Consider the following 22,257-nt stretch of genomic DNA (forward strand, 5'->3'; position numbering starts at 1 on the left):
CATGGCCACCAGTTATGCTGGGTGAGCGTCATTTTTGGATTCAAAATCCTTTATTTAAGCCAGACTTGTTGGCTTAATTAGTTTAATACTTCGATTTTGGTAATAAGCTTTCGGTATTTTAAATAAACCCTTTGTTTTTTCTTGGGTGATTAGGGTTTTTTCTACTGTATTATGTATGATATTGTCTCTCTTCCTGAAGTACTTCACAGCCTTCAATCCATACCTTTTTGCTTTATATCACACGTTGCCAAATCAATATAACTACAATAGTTGGGAAAAAGCTTAACTGAGTTAGAATTTTTAGTATATTTCAAAGTTTTAATTCAATTGTAATTCATTATGTACACAAAGTAATATATGTTGGTTGTGATCTCATCAATAAAAAAAAACCTGATAATATGGAATGCAGAATTTCATTGCCTATCAACCCTGCAAAGCCAATCCCACCAAAGTTCAGCTGTCATGGATGTCTTGGGTAGGGAAAATACAGTTATGAAGATCTCTTAGCACAGATTTCTATTTTAAAGATATATAATAATACTTATAATGCAACAACAGAGAGCATATAGCTAATTCTTCACAATTCATAGAAAAGAAAATGATGAGTCCAATTGAGAACAAACTGTTATCATTATTTGCAATGGCTTCATATTCAAATAAAAATGAATAAATACAGGAAATCAACCAATAAGAAAGACATAGTAACCTGATGATCCATGCATCTTCTGTCATCAACAATCAGAAAACAGTAGACTTTGTGAGTTGCAAGTAGTTGTTATCAACAGACAAGTACTCATCACTAAGCAAATAAACATAAGATTTGACACTTCACAAGTTGAAACCTCCAAAAAAATCCTGGAAATCATTTCTTAACAACAAACAGACAAAAAATAAAAAATAAAAAACTCAAAAAAGTAGCCATTTTAGCTCAAGGACATCAAGTAATTGCCAAACTAATAGGATAATACAACCAAGAGTTGAATATTCATCTTTAGTGAACAAATATTTGTTACCTAACAATATATCACAAATTTTATTTTATTTTTCCCCCATTTCTTTTTAAATGAACTCCCCCAAGCTTTGTTCATGTGGGATGACTATCTCCTTTATTGAATGGATGAGGAACCTACTCCATTAATTTATTGATGATAGAGATATAGTTAGGACTATCAAGAGTAGAGTAAAAGATGGTTGCATTTATTTTAATGGTATAATTAATTGGTAGATGGAGAGAAAGGGGAATAAAGCATAGTTATTGGAGCCAAAAGAGTCCAAAGAGAGCTCTTCCTTTAGGGAGAGGATCGGGCATAAGCAAGTGGGACATATGGTGCCAAGAGTGGGTAGAGAGTGACAAACTCTCTTTGCAAATTACATATGGATTCTGCAGGTGATCGAGGATGGTGGTGGTGGGGATTTCTTGTGCAAACACTACTCATTTCCTCATTGGATGTTGATTTTTTTTTTTTTTTCTAAGCACATTATGTTGATTTTGATGCAATAGTTTCACTTTTTTTTTCTGTTTTTTTTTTTTTTTTTTTTTTTTTTTTTTTTTTCTATTTCCAGTTCCTTTGAAAGGGAATGTAAGGGATATAATTGTAGTGGGCCTTTAAGTGTAATGGGTCATTGTAATGTGGGACTTTTAGTGTAATAGGTGTTAGGAGTTAGAAATTTGTAGCTGAATGTGTGGGTTGTATAAATATATGTAGCCCAGTTCATTAGAGGTATGGGTTGACTTTGTGAGTTGTAGTTGATTTCATCTGGAGAGTGGGTTTCTCGAACAACCCGTTTTATCAAGACAGTTTGTCAGTTCCTATATTCATTACATCATCATCTTTACATTCATTCCAATCATTCACAGTTCATACCATATACACGATTACTTTACAAATACAATAGAAGAATAGAAAATATGTTACAAGGAGTTTGAAATTACATAGGACGACTCCGACTCTCTCATATGACTAGAGAAATTTGTTACATGCATGTTTCATAAAATTGTTTATAAGCAAAAAGTTCCTAGTGGTTGGATCACACTCAAAGAAAGGACTTAGTAAAAAGAAACACATAATGTCACACTGTTGCACATGAAAGAAGAAGGGGAAAAGAGCTGCATAACAAAAATGATGGTTCCTAGAATCTGGTATGTCTTCTTGCCAATCAATTTGATCAAGAGTGCTTCTAGTAAAACAATTGATGCAAAAATGCAAAGAGAAGGAAAGACCAAGATTAACTTGAAAATGAATATAAAAGAGCACCGAACAGATGATCTACCAAAAGAAAGAAAGAAAGAAAGAAAAAAAAAAAAAAAAAAAAAAAAAAAAAGTAGCCAAACCATTGATGCACAAACAACATCAGAGCATGAATTATGAAATAAAAACAAGACAACTAGTGAATGGATATGTAAGTTGCTAGTCATACCATGCCCTAGAGCCTAAATGATCTTCCTCCCCCTTCTTGTGTGGACATGTCAAAAAAAAAAAAATGGCAGAACATTATCATGGCCTCCAACACCAATTCTAAACAGGCAAGTTCTCTTCTAAGACTCCAAATTGGTTCCAATTTATGAGGCTTGAATCTATAACTGACTTGGATAATGACATAAGTTCATAATCATTTCTTTTTTTTGGCTGTGGTGCTGCTCCAATCTCCTTAAATATAAGGAAGTTCATGCCAGTGTCTTCTGCTAATATTTGATCAGTTCATTACTATCTTATGTCACTGGGTACATCTTATCACAATTCAACTGACAGAAACCACTCTGTTTTGTGATAGAAATTACATCGCTTGTTAATGCAGACCTTTCTCTGCTCCAGTTTTCTTTTTTTCTTCTCTCTCTTTCTGTAGGGGGATTCTGAATTCACAACTATATTTTTTTTATTCCATTTAATTGGCAAATTCACAACACTCGATTAGTTGTGATAAACGGCAATATGTTGGTTTCTGTTTGGTCTATGGTAAAGACTTCACTGTCAAATAGTATGTGAAACAGTGCACTCTTTCTAGCCTGCATGGATGGTACTTCTTCCTATATTCTCATGTAGTTTGAGGACACCATCTGTGACCACCAAAACAAAGTAAACAACCAGACCTTCTCTACTCCACCATGAGCCAGTAAAGTATCATAACATATTTGCTCCAGCATAAGTAAACTATCAACTAATCTTGCTCCAACAAGAGAGTCAGACTATGCTTGCTCCTATCTTGATCCAGAAGTACTGAATATAATAGCTACTTGTTCTATCATTAGTGATTACTTAGCCTTTTGATTCCCTACTTGGTCTGCCTTGAGCTAATTAACTGGCACATGGCTCTACAGATACTGAATCTGGGGTATACCTTCTTAGTTTTGAAAAAAATATATATATATATCAAGTTTACACAGTAAATCCAATAAGATATCAATGTCACTAAATATCAAAACATTGGGGTTAAGATTCTCGTCAAAGCACCTCTATCTTTAGTCAGCATTTCAGAAGTAATGATCATTCATGCTCCCATAGATGCATCTAATAGTTCCAAACTGTGCAAATGTTAGTAGTTTTTCCACAATCTTGAACAAACATGGTTGTGTAAACCACATAGAAAGTTAGAGGCTTAAGAAGTAGATTGCTGGTCATTTTGAAGCATAAACCATTTTTCTTTTTTCTTATATGTCTCCAGCTCTGAGTGCACACATCACACACACACACATATACTAATACATGCATGTATATATAAACATTCAAACCCGTCGATGATTCGATTTGAAGCCACTCACATAGCCAAGAAAAAAGAAAATGTTAATTAGGTTTCTGTACTTACTGTGGCAGTGATAAAGAATTCGGAGTCCTCCCAGAGGAACAAACAACTGTGAGGCCGATAAACTGCACGAAACAGGCTGCAAAAACAAAAATCAAAACAAAAGCAAGAAATTAATAGAATTCTAAAAGTAGATGAAGTTTACTTGTTCTTAAAAAAAAGTCAAGCAACTATCTATTCCCCTCAAACCCAAGATTACAAATCAAAAACTTCCTCTCTACAAGTCGTTACCTAAGAAACTACCTGAATAAATCAGTTTTTTTTTTTTTTTTCTCATAATTATCGATCCACTAAAACATTTTTGGTAAGTAATCCACTAAAGCATGAAATACAAGAACTGAATTTCTTGTTCTGTTTGAAAAGCTAGTGCAATTCCATTATCATTCTCTCTTGTTAAAGAGGACACGGAATCGGTTCAAGAAAACAGAGGGAGTTTCAGGATCATTATCCATTTCTGTAAGTAAAGTGACAATGACCCATTGACCCGCCTTCCCTTGTTGTTGCTAAGAAAATAAAAAAGTAAAAGGAAAGTGACAATGAAAGACAAAAAAAAAAAAGCAAGGAAACAAAAGCACTGGTGGAAGGAACCGGACCTTGTTGAGATGGACTTCGACAAACCATTGTCAAGCAAGAGACAAAGGGGTTGTTTGATTCTGTGTGGGCTTCTCTCTAAAAGTAAAATTTAGGATTTCGAGCTTTGGAGAGAAACCCATTTGGGTTCGGCTCACAGAGATCAAATGGGTCGTCAAACGGATCTGATTCCAATTTCAGTGAGTGTTTTTCTTTTCTTTTTAATTTTCTTTTCTTTATCTATTAATAACTTAAAAATTCTCTGGAGACCAAATTTTATTCTTTAGAATCATTAAAAGAAATCCCTGATTAAAAGATAGATTGTGCAGGTTTTTAGAAGAAATTTGAACCACCTTCAAACACACATTTGCAAATAAATTTTTAGAGTAAAATTATATTTAGCTCCCTCAACTATAGTTCTTTTCAAAATAGTCACATGAACTCACAGGTGCGACACCTAGAGAGAATATAAGTTTTTGTACCTCTTAAGCTTCGTTATATGAGCACCACATTACTAGCAAGTTGAGTTTCCACTTTCATAGGCATTTGCCATTTGAGGGCTCACCCTTACTTAGGAATGTCAAAAAAAAAAAAAAAAATCAGGTACCAATTGAGAAGCCGGAAAATCGGGTACCAGCCAGTAATTGAAAAATTGGTTGGAAAAAACCGGTAACGGGGTACCCGATTCCGGTTCCGGTTTTTAGCACCCAGTTATAACTGGGTATATATATAAAATAATATTTTTTTATTTTAATTTTTAATTTTTTTAAGACATTTTTAAACATTGAATTTTTATGACATTTGTAAACATTGGATTTTAAGGGCATTTTTAAACAATGAAGTTTTAGGACATTTTTAAACATTGGATTTTTTTTTTTTTTTTTTTGAAGGCCCAAAAAGCCAAAAGCAATGATTTTTTAGGATTTTTTAGGGTCTTTTTTTTTTTTTTTTTTTTTGAACAATCACAACAAAGCCCAACTTATTGGGACAAAAAAAAAATGCTAATTGTGTTTTTTGAAAAAGGGCAAAAAATTGTTAAATTAAGCACAAAAATTAGACCCAATACCTCAAATAAGCTAAAAAATTAGGCCCAATACTTAAAATAAATCCAAAATGATTTAAAAAAAAAAAACGATTACCTGGTCCGGATAACCGGGTACCAACCGAAACCGGTTGGTTATTGTATAACCGGGTACTCGATTCCAATTCCAATTTTCCAAAATTAAAAACTGGGTACCTCGGTTTCGGTTCCCGATTTTGGCCTATAATCGAGAACCAGGACCGGATTGACACCCCTACCCTTAGTGTACACTCAGGCACCTCAATGTTTCCAAGAGAGAGTGAGTTTTTGAGCAATTTTCTCATTGAGCTCGCGCTCTATTTATAGACTTTCTCGAAGTGTGCAAAAGTGCATGCAACAATGCTTGGTCAATCGGGCACTAGTCTAGGTTGATTGAGCGCTTTTTAATGAGGCCCGTTGATCCATTGCCATGTGTCTCAATTGACTAAGTCATCATGGTTTGCATTTAATGCAAGTTAAATCTAAGCCAAATCAATATGACTCTGACATATTCTCATCATGTAGACTCGATCGATCGATAGGACATGCATCCTAGTCTCAGTCAATTAAGCCTAATGCTGAAAACCCTAAAATTGTCGTTTCAGCCATGTTTATCATTATGTTTCATCCTAACTTTCTCGAGTACTTTCATACTTAATTGATTGGGTGAAATCGCACACGTGGTTGTAATTTTGGCGTAACTTAGGCTACGAGTGTCGGAATTGGGCATAAGACCCCAATTTGAAAAGTTCTTCTTGACACGCATGTCGTGATCACCTAACTACTCTTAGTGAGAGTTCATTTTTGAGGTCAAAATTCATCGTTTTTCCTAAAAAAAATCTATTTTAAGTTATTCTCCGCCATTTTTCTAGGAAATACCTTATTGTGGGGGCTAAAATTTTTTCTCCCCTATTTATGGTTCCTTTTTCTTTTATCCTAAAGTCTCTTTTCATCCCAACTTCTAGATCATAACCTAATATCTTAAGTTTTTTTTTTCTTCAGAATATCCCGAGTTCTATACAAAGTCCACATATACTATTCTATTTTCTCCAATTTTCTATTTCGCTTTTTGGATTTATTTTTTATGGGTGTTACAAAAAAACTCATCTTCCTTGTACACATGAAATAGATTTGGTAGATAGCTTTGAGGCTTGTTAACAATAGTTAGGGCACCAGACAATTGATTAGTGCATCAAGCCTTATCTCTTTTTGTTGAAACTGTGCCTTTTAATTGATAAATTTGTGATCATGATCCTCTTGCATAAAACACGGATTTGAAAGATAATGACGGCTGTTAGCAACACCCATGGTGATGGATTACACATCTATTGCTTCAATTTGAGCATGAATTTGTTCTTCAAATCACTCAACTTGATTAGCAAGTTGTTCGTCCATGTGTTGCAAACATACCGTCAGTTGCTCATCACACATTGCTTCTTTGTGCTCATGCTCATGATCAAGACTTGCATATATGTTTCCCCCACGTCCTCTTTGCATCATGGTAGAAAAGTAGTTAAGCTATGATACCAACTGATGCAATGTAGGTGTGGTGTATTGCAAAACAAACGACACTAGATTAACAATTCTTCCCAAAAGCAAGAACAAATCAAGGATATGAGGTACAATAGATAAATAATAATATAAAAATATCACTTCTAGAATCTTTGACTTTTCCTGGTGTTGAGTGTGCCTTGAATCTAATGGGTGGGACCCAACTAGTTTTCTTGTGGTCTACAAGGTTTTGGAATTTCTTCTCCTAGTTGGAGTTGGAGTACTAGTCCTACATGGTAGTGGGTTCCATGTGTCCTTGTTTGACATGTAGTAGGAGTCCTAGACAAACATGTAAAAGGAGGGGATCACCGACTATGTGCTTCTATATAAAGGCAATGTGCTGTGCGGCAATAGTAAGAGTGAAAAGGGTAATATTTGCTTGTGTTTTGGTGTGCCAAAAAACGTGTGGAGAAAAGGTGAGATAGGAGGTACAAGGGAGTGCCACACAAGGTGTTTTTCTTCTTGGTGGTTTTTGGAGGAGCCAAAAACAAGTGATTAGAAGAAAATGTGCTACAAAGTGAGAGAAGAAAATAGAGATCAACCGCCATTTGTTCCAGCAAAAGAACAGTTTGCACATCTGTCTTTTGTATTCTATTTTATGAATAATCTCTCTTGTGTGATAGTAAGATTTGGGTGTATTAGGGCTTTGGAATCTGAGTGATTTTCTCTCTACTATTTTTGTACTCCATATTTTGATAGTGAATTTTCTCCAAGTCGTCTTCGCCAGTGGATGTAGGCTTGTTAAGCTGAACCACTTAAATTTTGGTGTTGTATGTGATTTGATTACCTTATCTTTGTTATTTCGTGTACTTCTTATTTTTCGCATTTCAGGGGTCTTGAAAAATAGGATTAATTTCCTAACAACTGGTATCAGAGCTTTTGGTTTGAGTGGGAGCGATGGCAGTAGAAGAAGGAAAGATAGGGATCAAGAAATTCAATGACACAAATTTTGGGTACTGGAAGGTGCAGATTGAAGATATCATTTATAGGAAGGAACTCCATCAACCTCTTTTCGGAAAACAACCCGACGACATGTATGATAGCGAGTGGGCTCTTCTTGATCGTAAAGCCCTGACAGTTATCCGGTTATCACTGTCAAAATTAGTCACGCAAAATGTTGTAAAGGAGAAGACCACAACAGGTCTAATGGCGGCTTTGTCAAGCATGTTTGAGAAGTCATCGGCTAACAATAAGGTGCACCTGATGAAGAAATTGTTCAACCTAAAGATGGCGGAAGGGGCTTCGGTGGCACATCATCTTAATGAGTTCAACACCATCACAAATCAATTATTCTCGATGAAAATTGATTTTAATGATGAGGTTAATCGTCTTGGCATCTTTGCCAAATAGCTAGGAAGCCGTGAGGATGGTTGTGAGTAACTTTGCAGGGAAGAGTAAACTAAGCTATGAAGACGTCAGGGATTTGATCCTCAATGAAAAGGTTCGCAGAAGAGATGCAGATGAAGCCACTTGTTCTGGTGTTACTTTAAACCTCGAGACTCGGGGCAGAAGACAAGGCAGAAACTCTGGTCAAGGCAAATCAAATTCCAGAAAAGGGAGAAGCAAATCTATATTCGGAATAACAACTTGAGTATTGGAACTATGGCAAGATTGACCACTACAAGAAGAATTGCAGGGAACTGTAGAAGGAGACTGAGAATGATTATGCAAACATAGTGACAGAAGAAGTATACGATGCCCTACTTTTCTCTGTTGACAGTCCCCTTGATTCTTGGGTCTTAGACTCTGGAGTATCTTTTCATACTATAGCGATCCATGAAATTCTCGAGAACTATGTTGGTGGAGATTTCGGGAAGATGTATTTGCCTGATGGATCGGCACTGGATATTGTAGTCATGGGTGATGTCGCATTAGAGTTCATAGTGACTCGGTATGGAAGCTACAGAAAGTTAGGCATGTTCCGGAGCTAAAGAAAAATCTGATTTCAGTTACATTTAATTCATTTTCATGGTGGAAAGTGGAAGGTCAGTAAGGGAGCCAGAATTTTGGCTCGTGGTCATAAGACGGGTACTCTCTATATGACGATGAACAGCAGGGATACAACTGCTCTTGTAAATAGGGGGTTGACTCAAAACTATATCACCTAAGGCTTGGGCGTATGAGCGAGAAAGGGATGAAGGTACTTATGTCAAAGGGAAAACTACCGGAGTTGAAGTCAGTTGGATCTGATTTATGTGAAGGCTGCATCCTAGGAAAGCAAAAGAAGGTGAGTTTCTTGAAAGTTAACAAAGCACCTAAGCTTGAAAAGTTGGAGCTGGTACACATGAATTTGTGAGGTCCAGCACCAATGGCATCTCTTGGAGGCTCGCATATTACATCATATTTATTGATAAATCAAGCAAGAAGGTATGCGTTTATTTCTTGAAAAGTAAATCTAATGTATTTGAGACTTTTAAGAAATGGAAGGCCATGGTTGAGACTGAAACAGGCTTGAAGCTCAAGTGTTTGAGATCAGACAATAGAGAAAAATACGAAGATGGGAGGTTTAAATTGTTTTGTGCAATGAATGAGATTAAGATGGAGAAAACTATCCAGCGAACACCTCAGCAGAATGATGTGGCTAAGTGCATGAACATGACTTTCAATGAGCATGTTAGGAGTATGAGGTTGCATGCTGGGTTACCAAAGACTTTTTGGGCTGATGCAGTGAGCACTGCTGCATATCTGATGAATAGGGGGTCTTCTGTTCCCTTGAGCCATAGACTATTGGAAGAAGTTTGGAGTGAAAAAGAGATAAATCTTTCACATTTAAAATTTTTTGGTTGTGCTTCGTATGTCCATGTTGAGTCTGATGCTCAGAGTAAACTAGATGGTAAATCTAGTAAGTGTTTCTTCATTGGATAAGGAGATGACGCCTTCGGTTATCGATTTTAGGATGATCAAAATCGGAAGATCATTAGAAGTCGGAATGTGACTTTTAATGAGTGTGCTATGTACAATAATGGATCAAGTGCAGAACATGAAGTTACAAAGTAGGAACCGGAGAAGTCTGAGTTTGTTAACTTAGATGAGCTTTCTGAAAGTACAGTTCAGAAAGATAAACAATTTGTGGAGGTGGAGCTTGATGAATGGTGTTCACTCACGAATGAATGTGATGACGAAGAGTTTTCAAGAGACTTACAACACCAAGAAGAGTGTATTGTTTAACAAGAGGTAGAGAGAAACAGGATCAAAAAGCACCAAAGATGTATGGCTTTGATGATATGGTTTCTTTTGCTCTAATGGCTTGTAGTGGAGATCCATCATCTACTCAGAGTGGTATGTTGAAAAAGGTGAAGTTACTACGGAAAGGTAAAGCTTGTGAATCGGCAGAATTACCCAAGGAAAAAAAAGGCTAAAGGGTGTAAATGGGTCTACAAAAAGAAAGAGTCATCAGAGAAAGCTGCATGGTCGACAGGAATGATAGGGAGGAATGGTGTTATGTCTAAATTAGGTCCTACTCTCAAGTTCAAGAGGAGCTTGGACTTGAGTGACACTTGTGGAGTGTGATTGCCCTTAAGGGCTGAGGTGGAGACATCCGAATGAGATACGTTTTGGTAGACTTGATGGGATTCAAGTCAAGGTGGAGATTGTTGAGTGTGCCTTGAATCTAGTGGGTGGGACCCAACCGGTTTTCTTGTGGTCTACAAGGTTTTGGAATTTCTTCTCCTAGTTGGAGTTGGAGTACTAGTCCTACATGGTAGTGGGTTACATGTGTCCTTGTTTGACATGTAGTAGGAGTCCTAGACAAACATGTAAAAGGAGGGGATCACCGACTATGTGCTTCTATATAAAGGCAATGTGCTATGCGGCAATATATAGTAAGAGCAAAAATGGTAATATTTGCTTGTGTTTTGGTGTGCCAAAAAACGTGTGGAGAAAATGTGAGATAGGAGGTACAAAGGAGTGCCGCACAAGGTGTTTTTCTTCTTAGTGGTTTTTGAAGGAGCCAAAAACAAGTGATTAGAAGAAAATGTGCTACAAAGTGAGAGAAGAAAATAGAGATCAACCGCCATCTGTTCCAGCAAAAGAAGAGTTTGTACATTTGTCTTTTCTACTCTATTTTAGGAATAATCTATTTTGTGTGATAGTGAGATTTGGGTGTATTGGGACTTTGGGATTTGAGTGATTTTCTCTCTACTATTTTTGTACTCTACATTTTGATGGTGAATTTTCTCCAAGTCGTCTTCGCCAGTAGATGTAAGCTTGTTAAGCCGAACCATTTAAATCTTGGTGTCTTGTGTGATTTGATTGCCTTATCTTTGGTATTCCGCGTACTTCTTATTTTTCGCATCTCACGGGTCTTGGGAAATAAGATTAATTTTCTAACACCCAGCAGAATTTGCTTTGGTTCACCTACTACCACCATACGCAGCTCTTCCTTTGAACTTGGTAGCCACCAAAAGAACTCGCCTATCATCAATAACCTCTTTGAAATCTAAGATCTCATCCAAGTGACCCAATCCAGGAATTCTTGAGGCTATAAAAAACCTTGAAACTCTAGTATGTCAAGTTTGAACACACCTCCCCCCCCTCACATTTGCTTATATTGTTGGGCACCAAAGAACACTCGATTCTTGCTCCACTGTAAATGCATTGATGGGCTCTCCCCCATCCTCCTCCCCTTGATACAAATTTGGTTGACAGAGACCCCTGTTAGCAACGGCTAATTAACTCAAAAAATTGATCAACCACGGCTTCGAATGAGTCACCAAATTGCTCCTCCATTCACTACAAACGTGCTTCTAGTTGCTTATCATATGTTGCCCCATACATGCATACACATTGCCAATGGTTGCATGTCTTCCTCAATGTTCTTTTCTCCTTGTCATGGTAGGAAAGTAGTTGGGTTGTGATACCAACTAATGTAGTACATCGTAGTGAAGCAGAATTCGCAAACACAATAACTCACAGTTCTTTTTATAAAATCCTAGGAAACTTTAACAATTTTAGGGAATAACAATAAATGGGCAGCCAATTTATCCTTATTTTGCTTAAATAGAAGTTCGGGATGCAACTTTGAAAAAGAAAATTACAAAATTAGCCTTTATCGCAAAGTCGATCAAGCGAAGGTCGAGTGATCGTGTCAATCGAAACTACTATCACAAATTCGCTTGAGCGAACCATCAAGCAACATCTCAATCTCTCTCCCATAGCATCTTGCTTGAGTGATCCTCGAAGGAGAGTCATGTGAACTCTTGGGTACTTGTGGGGAGTCACTTGTCCTCCACTCAAATTACCTCTCTATATAAAGTTGTTGGCAATCTGGTCTACATTAGAGGAAGTTGTAAGGTATGCTTACGAATCACGTTAGATTTGTAAAAGTCAGTTTATTCGCCATAAATTGGAGTCGTTGGGGGACTAGAAGAAGGTTGTCATGCCTTGGCTATTTGCTCAAATATTACTAGCTAGCTAGTTACAAGTTTAAAACCACTAGACGCTAAAGCAAAACCTTATGTTTTAAATACTATTGAAAACTTCAATATATTTGAGGGTGTTATAAATATACTTCTTGTGGGAGGGCTTTAATTAGGGGTTATGCCATTGAGCAATTGAAATGAGCAAAAGGATAATTAACGAAAGCAATGTCTTTGCTTGCTTCTACTTCAGCCAATATTTACGGGTGGATGGAGAATCTTAGAGTGGAACATTTTAAATCCCTTTTACATGCACCCACATTCTCTCTTTCGATTCCTGGAATATAATAGAGAAATTAGAAAAAAAATGTAAAATTACTCCCTATAGTTTACCTGATCTACAGTTAACTCCATGTTGTATCGAAATAAACTTAGAGGTCCCTGAGGTATGCCAAGAAAAGAAAAAACAATTTAATTTTTACAGCCAAATTTCGTCCACTGACTTAATAGATCGATTTCGTTAGTGTGATACTTACTTAAATATGACACACGTCACAATTTTATTGGCTTTAATGTTTCACATTATTGAAATGTTCTATTAAGTCAATAGACGGAATTTGGCTATATAGACTAAATTATTTTTATTTTTATTTTTTTGGTATATTTCAGAGACTTTGGAATTCATTTTGATATCGCATAGAGTTAGTTGTAAATCACATGAACTAATTTTACATTTTTCCCAAAAAATTAAGTTCAAGACACTATGCATGACTCTACATATATATATACACACACTAAATTAATTGATTGTATATATTGATCATCCTATATATCTACTGAATAATAAATTCAGTTGTATTATTTCTTCATCAAATTCCTTGATGTGCTATCCTTCTTAGAAATATGTACTTCTAGCTATTGAATTTTTTAGGCATTTTATCGAAGATATCGCTTATTTTGATGGAGACGAGGAACAATTCATATCATTGTACAGCATAAGTTGGTTCCACACAGGGTTTGCAATCCTGTCACACCATATATATCTTCATACGCTATGTCTATTTTATCTTTTCCAGGTGGCCATTATCTTTGTCTTTATTACTCCACTATATATATATAAAACAAGTGATAGATAGGGATCGATTTATGACACAAATCACCAAAGAATATCCTTTCAAACGATAAGATCAATAATCGGGTGAGGAATGAGACAGATTTTAGAACTAAATAAACTATTTAAGATCAAGTGGCAGTGAAGGCCTTAATTACTTCAAGTGATCTCTAGTAGGATATGGCGATTAAAATCTAAATTAAAGAGATACATGGAGAAACTGAAAAGTGAGTTATAATATATATATATAAAACCTTTACAGGAGTAAGCGTTAGGACTTACTGAAGTAAGGGACAGAGAAGAAGAAGAAGAATCTGAAGGGAAATGGCTGGAGGCTAGAGTGTCTCAAGGAACCTCTCAAAAAACCTCTCCCTTTACAATGGGGGAGGGGAGCCCGTTATATAGGCTGAGCAAAAGTATTAAACAGTAAATTACAATCATGAGCCGCGTTCATGCGGTCAAAAGCTAACAGTAAAAGTAAACAGTAAAGGCACGTCTGGCGCCAGTCTGAACAGTGAAAAAGCTATATATATATATATAACACCTGAGTTAACTATATATATATATATATATATATATAAGACCCCATGTCTTGGTACTAGGTGGCAGGAAAGACAAAGGATCAATGGAAAAGCAAGATTAACCCTTCTCTAAGTTCTCTTGGTCATGTCGCTGGTGGAAAAAGCTATATATGGGCATGGGAGACCATTTCTTAATCAGCTTCTTCTAGTTCAGTTTTGGAGTAAGATAAAATAATAATATGAATTTTGATGAGAAGGTTGATATTGCAGACTTCTAAAAAATAGTAACCCTAAATTTTCGCTTTTTAAATTTTAAGAGTATGATATTTGCAAAAGTGATGAATGTCATAATTTAAAATAATCACGAGTGACTAACTAGTTTTACAGAATTTAAAACAAATGCTAATTATTAATGAATTTAGTATAATATCTTTGTCTTAGTATATATATATACTCTTGCTTTACACACTATTCAAACTGGCCTTGTCTTATGAGCATTATTTCAAGTTAATTGGAGAAATTCTTCTTGTTGGAGGGTCTTTGATATATAAATGTGACAAGAAGAAAGTACCAAAAGAGAGGATTTTAAGAGCAAGGTGATAAGCGTCAACAATTAATTAATTTAATTAGTTGGGCATGACAATCTACATCCAAGAGAGAAGTGCGTCGGACTTATGCATGTGATTAAACTAGCTTTGTTAATTAGATCAAGAAATTGTCTTCATTCAGGTAGAAAAAAATGGAGAATTATTACAAATTAATTAGCCAACAATTTTCAAGGGAGAAATTAACCAAAGCATTTAAGGCATATATATATATATATACACACGCGCATATATAATTTCCTTCTGACAAGAACCTGCATAAAATAGGAAGACTCAACTTGACATGCTATATGCATGCTATGGCATGTTTTATAGACCATGAAATCTGTACTATCCTACACATATATAGGTCTTGTTTGGATGAATAGTATCCTATACACATAGGATACTTTTAAAACCGACAAGTGTAGCACAAAAGACATTGGTTTCAGATGTTGAATTTGATATATATATATATATATAAGTGATTTTTAGATTTTATGTTTTATAATTAAGGCAATTTGCATTTATGAAGCTGTAAAGAAGGCAACTCCTGGAATTGAAACCGTGAGCAACTTCTGTTGTCTAATATTATTATAGGACGTTTTTCATGGAGTTACTGTAGCTTTACCTTAACTTCCTCTTCTAGTTTTGTCTTGGTTTTCTTTCGTGTCTGCAGAAGCTTCATGTCTCCTAGTCCTTATGAAAGGCGAACTGGCATGGATACTAAATTAATGAAGAAACTCCAGTGAAACAAACGTACAACAAAAGGGATCGAGAAAATTAAAGTTGCACATGTTTTCCACTCCAAGCATTTATTTCTTGATACACTATGGCTTTTATCATGCCAATTTCTTGTTCTTTTCTCTCAAATTTATCACATATTTTACCTAATTTTCAATTCTATCTTTCTCTAAAATGAATATATATATATAAACAGGTGGAGGTGGGCGTTGAAGCCAAAGTTAGAGAGAAATCGTCCTCTTAATTAGGCAGTAAAAAGCTTGTTGGCCGCGTGGCAAAGTTATTATAATCTCAATCTTACTATAATCCAACTGCTTACTTCAAATTTGGTGATACATCCGGTGTTAGAGCTTCATTTTGTCTCCACCCTCCATTCCCTATTTAACCCCCTTTTTTTTTTAGCCATTTTCCTTCCATATCTTAAATGTTAGTACTAGTATAGTATGGCAGCTGAGCTTGGCCTTCTCTCCTTGACCCAGCTCCAAAAATTGGCTGAGACTCAACAAAATCCTACTGTAACTGGGTGGATGTGGAACCCTAAGCAAGCTCAGGAAGAAGAAGATGAGTCATGGGAGGTGAGAGCCTTTGCAGAAGACACTGGAAATGCTATGGGAACCACCTGGCCACCGAGATCTTACACCTGTACCTTTTGTCGAAGGGAGTTCAGGTCGGCGCAAGCCCTAGGAGGCCACATGAACGTGCACCGCCGCGACCGTGCGCGGCTCCACCAAGCGCTGCCTAATCCCACCATCAGTCCGGGAATCTCGCCAGCTTCCACTACTTCTTCATTTCTAATCCCAAGTAGTAGTCAAGAATTTGTTGTGAATGGAGGATTGTGCCTGCTCTACCAATTACCAAACCCTAGCCGTGGCTTCACCACTTCAACACCAATAAATGCATGTAGTGAGCCATCACCTTCAACCCTTCTCTCTATTTCACCCTCTCCACCTCATCACACCTTGATGTCTCCCAATTGCTCTCCATCCATTGATTTTCCATTGGGAAAGCCAGCTACAGATCATGCTTGTCACTGTCACTCTAGCAAAGCAAAAGAACTTTCTCTCAAAGAAGATCTTGAAGATGATCTTGATCTTGAGCTTCGGCTTGGGCAGAGACCGATGCCATCATCGATCATAAGAGAAGCAAATTAAGTAAATTAAACATGGTGTGTGGTAGGCTTATGCTTGCTAGCTGTTTGAGGAAGAAGAGATAGTGCCATTAATGTGTAAGCAGATTATACAGCATTTCATGGAATTGTGTGAGATTTTTTTTTTTTTTTTTTGTCTTTTTTGTTTTCAAATTTCCTTATTTTGATGATTGATGATTTCCTTTTGTGTGTGTGTGTGAGATAGTACTGAAGGGGCATATGGAATAATAAAAGAAACGGAAGCCAAAAAAGAGCACCCTCATGGCCTCATGTGATTCAAATCAAAAAAAGGAATTTTATTTAAAAAGAGAAATGAAAGAAGATTAGGGTTTTGAGTGATGGACTGGTGAAGCTTGCAGTGCAGTGTCATTTTCTGCTACAGATTTCTGAGTAAAGTCTGTCAGGTCATACATTTCCGTAGGGACTATTTCTATCACGTAAGCTTAACTTTCGCACCCTTTTTTTGCTCAAACCACAAATATGCCATTTTCCATTAATATTCCAAATTGAAAGCCATAAATGCTTTTTAGCTCTCGTCGATGAGATCATTAATCAATTCAGAGAGTTCATGGCACACTAATTATCTACAGAAAACACTAATTATCTATACGAGACACATAAAAAAACCTTGTGTATTTAGCAGAATCTTGAGGGTTTTTCTTCTTCTTCTTCAAATTAGATTCCTATTCGAAGTATCCTGGAATGTCCGCTAGTTAGATGAAACAGAAAATGATAAAAAAGAAAGTACAACCTTGAAAGTAAACTTACAAAAATAGCTGTAATCTCACTTAGACGAATGTCAAGCGAATGTCGCGCAAGTGTCATGTGAAGTTTTTGTCCTATGATTAGTCGTAATCTTGCTCAGATGAATGTCAAGCGAAGGCCGATCGAACTTTTTGAACTAGATTTTCAAACTTGTGTTGACAATTAGTTTTAATCTAGTAAAAATTGAAATTGAACAAGTTTTGTGAGATAAAAAATTATAGCCCTTTGAATAACGTTTCAGACACCACTAACCTTGCCTTCATCTGATATCAAAATAAAAAATGTTACCGATTTACTATAACTGGTCTATTTGGTTTCATGATTATCCATCAATTTGGTAGACTGCACCAAGTCAAGTGTAATATAATTTGTGTCATTCTCCCCGGGTTGGAGAGAGTTTAGCCTCGAATTCTAATTTTCTTTTCTTCAAACTTTTGGATGTCCAATCAATTCATTTCATACAGTTGTACTCATTAACAAAAGATGAACTACCATGTCATTCATCAATCTCCTTTCACTTATAATTAATAAACATGGTGAAGCAAACTCAAATGCACAATCTATGTGGCTTTAATTGATACACCAAGAGAAACAACTTGCAAATTAGCCATATCATGATTATCAATAGTACATTTAATATTCTTTGCATCATCTTGAGATAAATTAGTTTTCACACGCTCTTTATTTGATTTCATCAACTCACTTTGCAATTCCGCTTGCCGGTAAAGTTCTTCCTTGGTAACTTTTGTTGGTATTACTCTCGTCGGGCGTAACCCCTTGGGTTGGGCCAAATTGTACTACATCATGAAAGCATATCCGTTGTACACATGTTGTCCTTGACAGCGACGAGGACTTTGGCCATGGGGCCTGCCTGCTCGTTCCTGGTGATCCATTCATCAATATAGGATGCGTGCTGCGAAACGTTGTCAAATAGGTGGAGGGGGGAGATGTGGTTCTTTTCCGTAAGAGAAGACTTAAATAGCTAACAAATGAGCAAGCTTGCGAATGTCGAAACTTCAGAACGTTTCAGGCAAGATTGAAAAAGGGGTTATACTTTCAGGGGAGGGGGGTAAAGTGTAGAGTAGAGATGCTATATCAATAAGATTTGATTGATCGGAGAGCAAGCTAAATTTTAGTGTAGTTGCTTGAATTGTTTGGTAGAGATAAGTCGATAAGTGCCTAGGCGGGGGCTACCAAATTGACTGGTTAACAACTGGATGGCTTCGGCTTATCGGGAGATGTGGACTGTTTGGACACCATAGGGCTCTATAATGGTAGCTTTTGATTGGTCGACAAGGCGTGGACCGTTCGCCCTGAACTATGATCCACTAAATGCAACATGAAAACGAAGGACCGTGGCGGCAATTCTAGATTTACCACTTGGATTCGGGCCACTCGTATCGTGCAATAAATCGAAGGAGAAGAAAGACCTAAGCTATGTATAACACTACGGTCTCATATTGAGAAGATGAGAAGAAGCCCACATAGAGTGGGTGGTTTATAAAAATAGTTATGGATGCTAAGTCCCACATTGCCTAGTTACTATGTGAAACTGGGCTTTGTAATAAATTCTATGAAAACTCCAAATTAACTAATTCTTTTGGTGTAATAGGGTAGATGTGGCTAGCTCTTTTTCCTAGGTCGTTACAAATGGTATCAGAGCTACCTAGTAATGCCAAGTCATGTGATACTGGAGTACTGCATAACGTGGCCCTGACGAGGACGTCAGAAATTTAAGATGAGGAGTTTGTAACACCTCGGTCCCATATTGAGAAGATGAGAAGAAACCCACATAAAGTGTGTAGTTTATAAAAGTAGTTATATGTGCTAAATCCCACATTGGCTATTTACTAGGTGAAACTGAACTTTATAATGAATTCTAGGGAAGCTCCAAATTGACTAGTCATTTTGGTGTAATAGCGCAGATGTGGCTAGCGTTTTTCCCTAGGTCGTTACACTATGAGACATTTAAGGAAGGAGGATCCGACAGTAGACCTATAGAAGCAAAGTGGAAGCTTCACATGTATCAACATTAAGGCGTACGATAACAACTTTTATGTCGCGTGTATCGGTCGAGTGTGCTGATGTGGAGGTGTACGATAGCATCTTTCAATGTATACATGTAGCATATGGTGTCTATGATCCCATTGAAGTGAAAAGTGGTCAAAAGGTGGGGTTTTAGAGCAATTTTTCAAAAATTGGGTTGCTCCCAATACCCCTTCAGTCGACCGAGTGGTGAGCAGTGGTGAGCTTGATTGACTGAGCTTGGGCCAAAAGGGTCTCGAGAGCCTGAGTCAGTGCTTGATTGACCATGCTCAAGGTAGTAAGTTCCTAAGGGTTTCAGTGACCCTCGATCAACCAGGCGCAATCAGAATATAAAAAATTAGGGTTTTTCATGATTTTCAAAGGGTCTTAGGTTTCAGTAGAGGTCTTAGGGTTTTAATGAAGATTAGGACCTAATGAGTAGACACAATCTAAATGCAAACGAGGTACAGTTTCAAACCAAGGAATACCTAGTTTTGAAGATAAGCCCATAATTGTAAGTATAGACTTACTGACCTTGCACAAAAATATTTTACAAAAACATATTATATATATGAGTGTGCTCTAACTAGTGATATTGATCCATTAGTAATATTTGAATTTGAATATATATGAAGTTACATTGCCATGATATGATATGCATGTATTTAATGACAAAATGAGTTTGATAGAAAATGGTTTTCGAAAATGAATGAGGGTTGAAAGGAAAATATGATTTTGTGAAAAAGTATGTCTTTGTTAAAAAAGAGAAAATGTGTATGAAACTCATAAGTGGAGTATACACTTAATACTCCCAAGTGCTACTCGAAATAAAATAATCTATAGTTTGAAAGACCGAGTTACAGTAAGTCATAATTCTTTTAGAGTAAGTGCAAGTGATGGCGTTGAGCCAAATAACATTCTCTTGTCTACCTTAATACAATGTACGTTTTAAATCAATGAGCTGGATTTCCTTTTTTTTTTTTTTATTAAAAAAAAATAATTATATTGGACTACATTATAGGGGTAATATACACGTGTGTAAAGTAGTCCTAATTAATATGGATAAACATAAAAATAGAAGTCATCACCGTATCTTAGATTGCCAAATTTTGTACTATTTAGTGTACGTATATATAGTGGGGTATATATTTAATTTTCTTTATTATTACGTACGTAATATAGATCTAAAAGCTTTATATTTATTATTAAAAAATTAGTAATAATATTGTTGAGGTGTGATAGTCGGCTCATGCATATCGTTCTTGTTGGACTGATCTTCTTAATGAAACAGGGTAGCTAGGTAGTAGGTAGGCCTGCCGACTGCCGACTGCCGACTGCCGACTGCCGCCCCTGCACGTGAAGAGCTTCACCTTTTCACGAACTCAGATCTTCCCCCCAACCTTTTCCAGAAGAGAAAGCAAACATTCCCAAAGGCAGCTAAATAAGCGAACGTTAATCCCAGATTCCCCGGCCAGTATCTTTGTGCCCATTCCCTTTTACACATGCATTCTGAACATTGCAGGATTCCTTCCCCGACGGACCACAAATTATAAATATATATAAATAATAAAACAAGGCAAGAAAACAGAGAAAGAAAAACAGTACCCAACTAGTCTTTGTCATCTACATACGTACACAAGTATCAAGCTTCCTTCATGTATCTCAAACTCCACCCAATATATACAAGATGACCTATGAATCGAGTAGAAGCTAAATTCTGCTGACAAAGGTCTATGAATCCATCAAAATTGATGGAAAAGTGGCCATCATATGACTTAATTGGTATTTTTCTTCTCTAGATATTCTTAAAATTATTATAAAACAAAAAACTCCAAATTAGAAAATGGGGGTTGGCGGGTCACCCCTAAAATTCGAAGGGGTAGCCAAACCACCTCCACAATCTATTGGAGCGGTTCGGCCAATGTATTTTTTTTCTAATTTTTATTTGATTTTAGTTTTTTAATAGTCATCACTTTTCCATCGATTTTGACTTTAGAAGCTAACGGTATAGTAGTTTGAAAGAAAGCACAACATGTCACTTATTAAAATTTGACATAAATACAAAAGTGATTGCAGCATGGAAGACTAAAATACATTTTTCCCAGAAAAAAAATTGTGCAGAAAGCAAATAGTCTTGGTGTATCACCATAAAAGACTAGCGACGATGAAGAACTTTTGGGCATGTTTACTTGAGATATTGATTCAATGTAACAAATTTTAACTTTAAAAATGCTTGAGACCAAAACCCCCATAAAAAAAGTATAAAAAATAAAAAAAAAAGAAAAAAGAAACTTAAAAAATGCTTACCAAACCCCCGTCATAAATTTTTTTTAAAAAAACGTAAAAATGCTATAAAATCTAAAAATGACAGTGGCATGGATGATGATTATTTAGTAAAGGACCAGTAGTAGTACTAACATCGATCCGTCCAACAATATCAGACGAATCTTCTCTCTTTTCTTCTAGTCAACACCAAGAAGAACTTCAAGATGAGGGAAGATCTTCCCTCCTCCCCTTTCATGGTAGCAGTGCTTGATGTCTTCTTTGTAGGCTCTACCGGTCTCTGTTTCTGGCGGATTGCTTTAGATTTGGTTTGTAAATCTAGATCTAGTATCTTCAACCTTAGATCTAATCGTCTTCTTCAGCCAAGACGTGTCTTCCGAAAGGATGTCTACGATGTTGTGCTCCTCCGTTGCTGTTTGTGAGTTTTTGTTTTTTGTTTTTTATTTTGTTTGTCCTGGCCTTCAGGTTGATGATGGATTTGTTGTCATGGCCTTCGGGTTGGGGATGGAGTAGATTGGTGTGAGGGCTTAACTCTCACGGCCGGCTTTTTAGTTTCTAGTTGTTTTTTATTTTTATTTTGTATTTGGGCTACCTATGTCCTAAATCTAGTTTGCACGAAGCAGATATGTTCCTTAAATATAATTGTACATGGGTTAGGGGAAGGTTAAAGTCATTTTTATGACTTTGTAACCTTCATAACTTTTGGTTATGATTTTTCAGAGTTGTATGCTCTGTGATATA

At 36.4% G+C, this 22,257-nt stretch overlaps 1 protein-coding gene and 1 long non-coding RNA gene across 2 annotated transcripts; one reads left to right on the forward strand and one right to left on the reverse strand.

The window, feature by feature from the left end:
* Positions 1-592: 592 nt before the first annotated feature.
* On the reverse strand, positions 593-4,544 carry LOC132175819 (uncharacterized). Its single transcript, XR_009439461.2, has 3 exons — positions 4,392-4,544; positions 3,802-3,877; positions 593-725 (listed from the first exon to the last, which is right to left on the reverse strand). It is a non-coding gene; the product is annotated as an uncharacterized LOC132175819 (long non-coding RNA).
* Positions 4,545-15,144: 10,600 nt separating this feature from the next.
* LOC132175942 (C2H2 and C2HC zinc fingers superfamily protein) lies at positions 15,145-16,550 on the forward strand. Its single transcript, XM_059588039.2, has one exon. It carries the CDS (start codon positions 15,740-15,742, stop codon positions 16,445-16,447), a length of 708 nt encoding a protein of 235 aa, XP_059444022.2. The 5' UTR covers positions 15,145-15,739; the 3' UTR covers positions 16,448-16,550.
* Positions 16,551-22,257: the final 5,707 nt, after the last annotated feature.

This window comes from Corylus avellana, chromosome 3 (genome assembly GCF_965113065.1).
Source record: "Corylus avellana chromosome 3, dhCorAvel1.hap1.2, whole genome shotgun sequence".
Taxonomy (NCBI): domain Eukaryota; kingdom Viridiplantae; phylum Streptophyta; class Magnoliopsida; order Fagales; family Betulaceae; genus Corylus; species Corylus avellana.

Bases quoted from the DNA above. Each gene is read 5' to 3' on its own strand.
- LOC132175942 (XM_059588039.2), top strand. From the start codon at position 15,740: ATGGCAGCTGAGCTTGGCCTTCTCTCCTTGACCCAGCTCCAAAAATTG.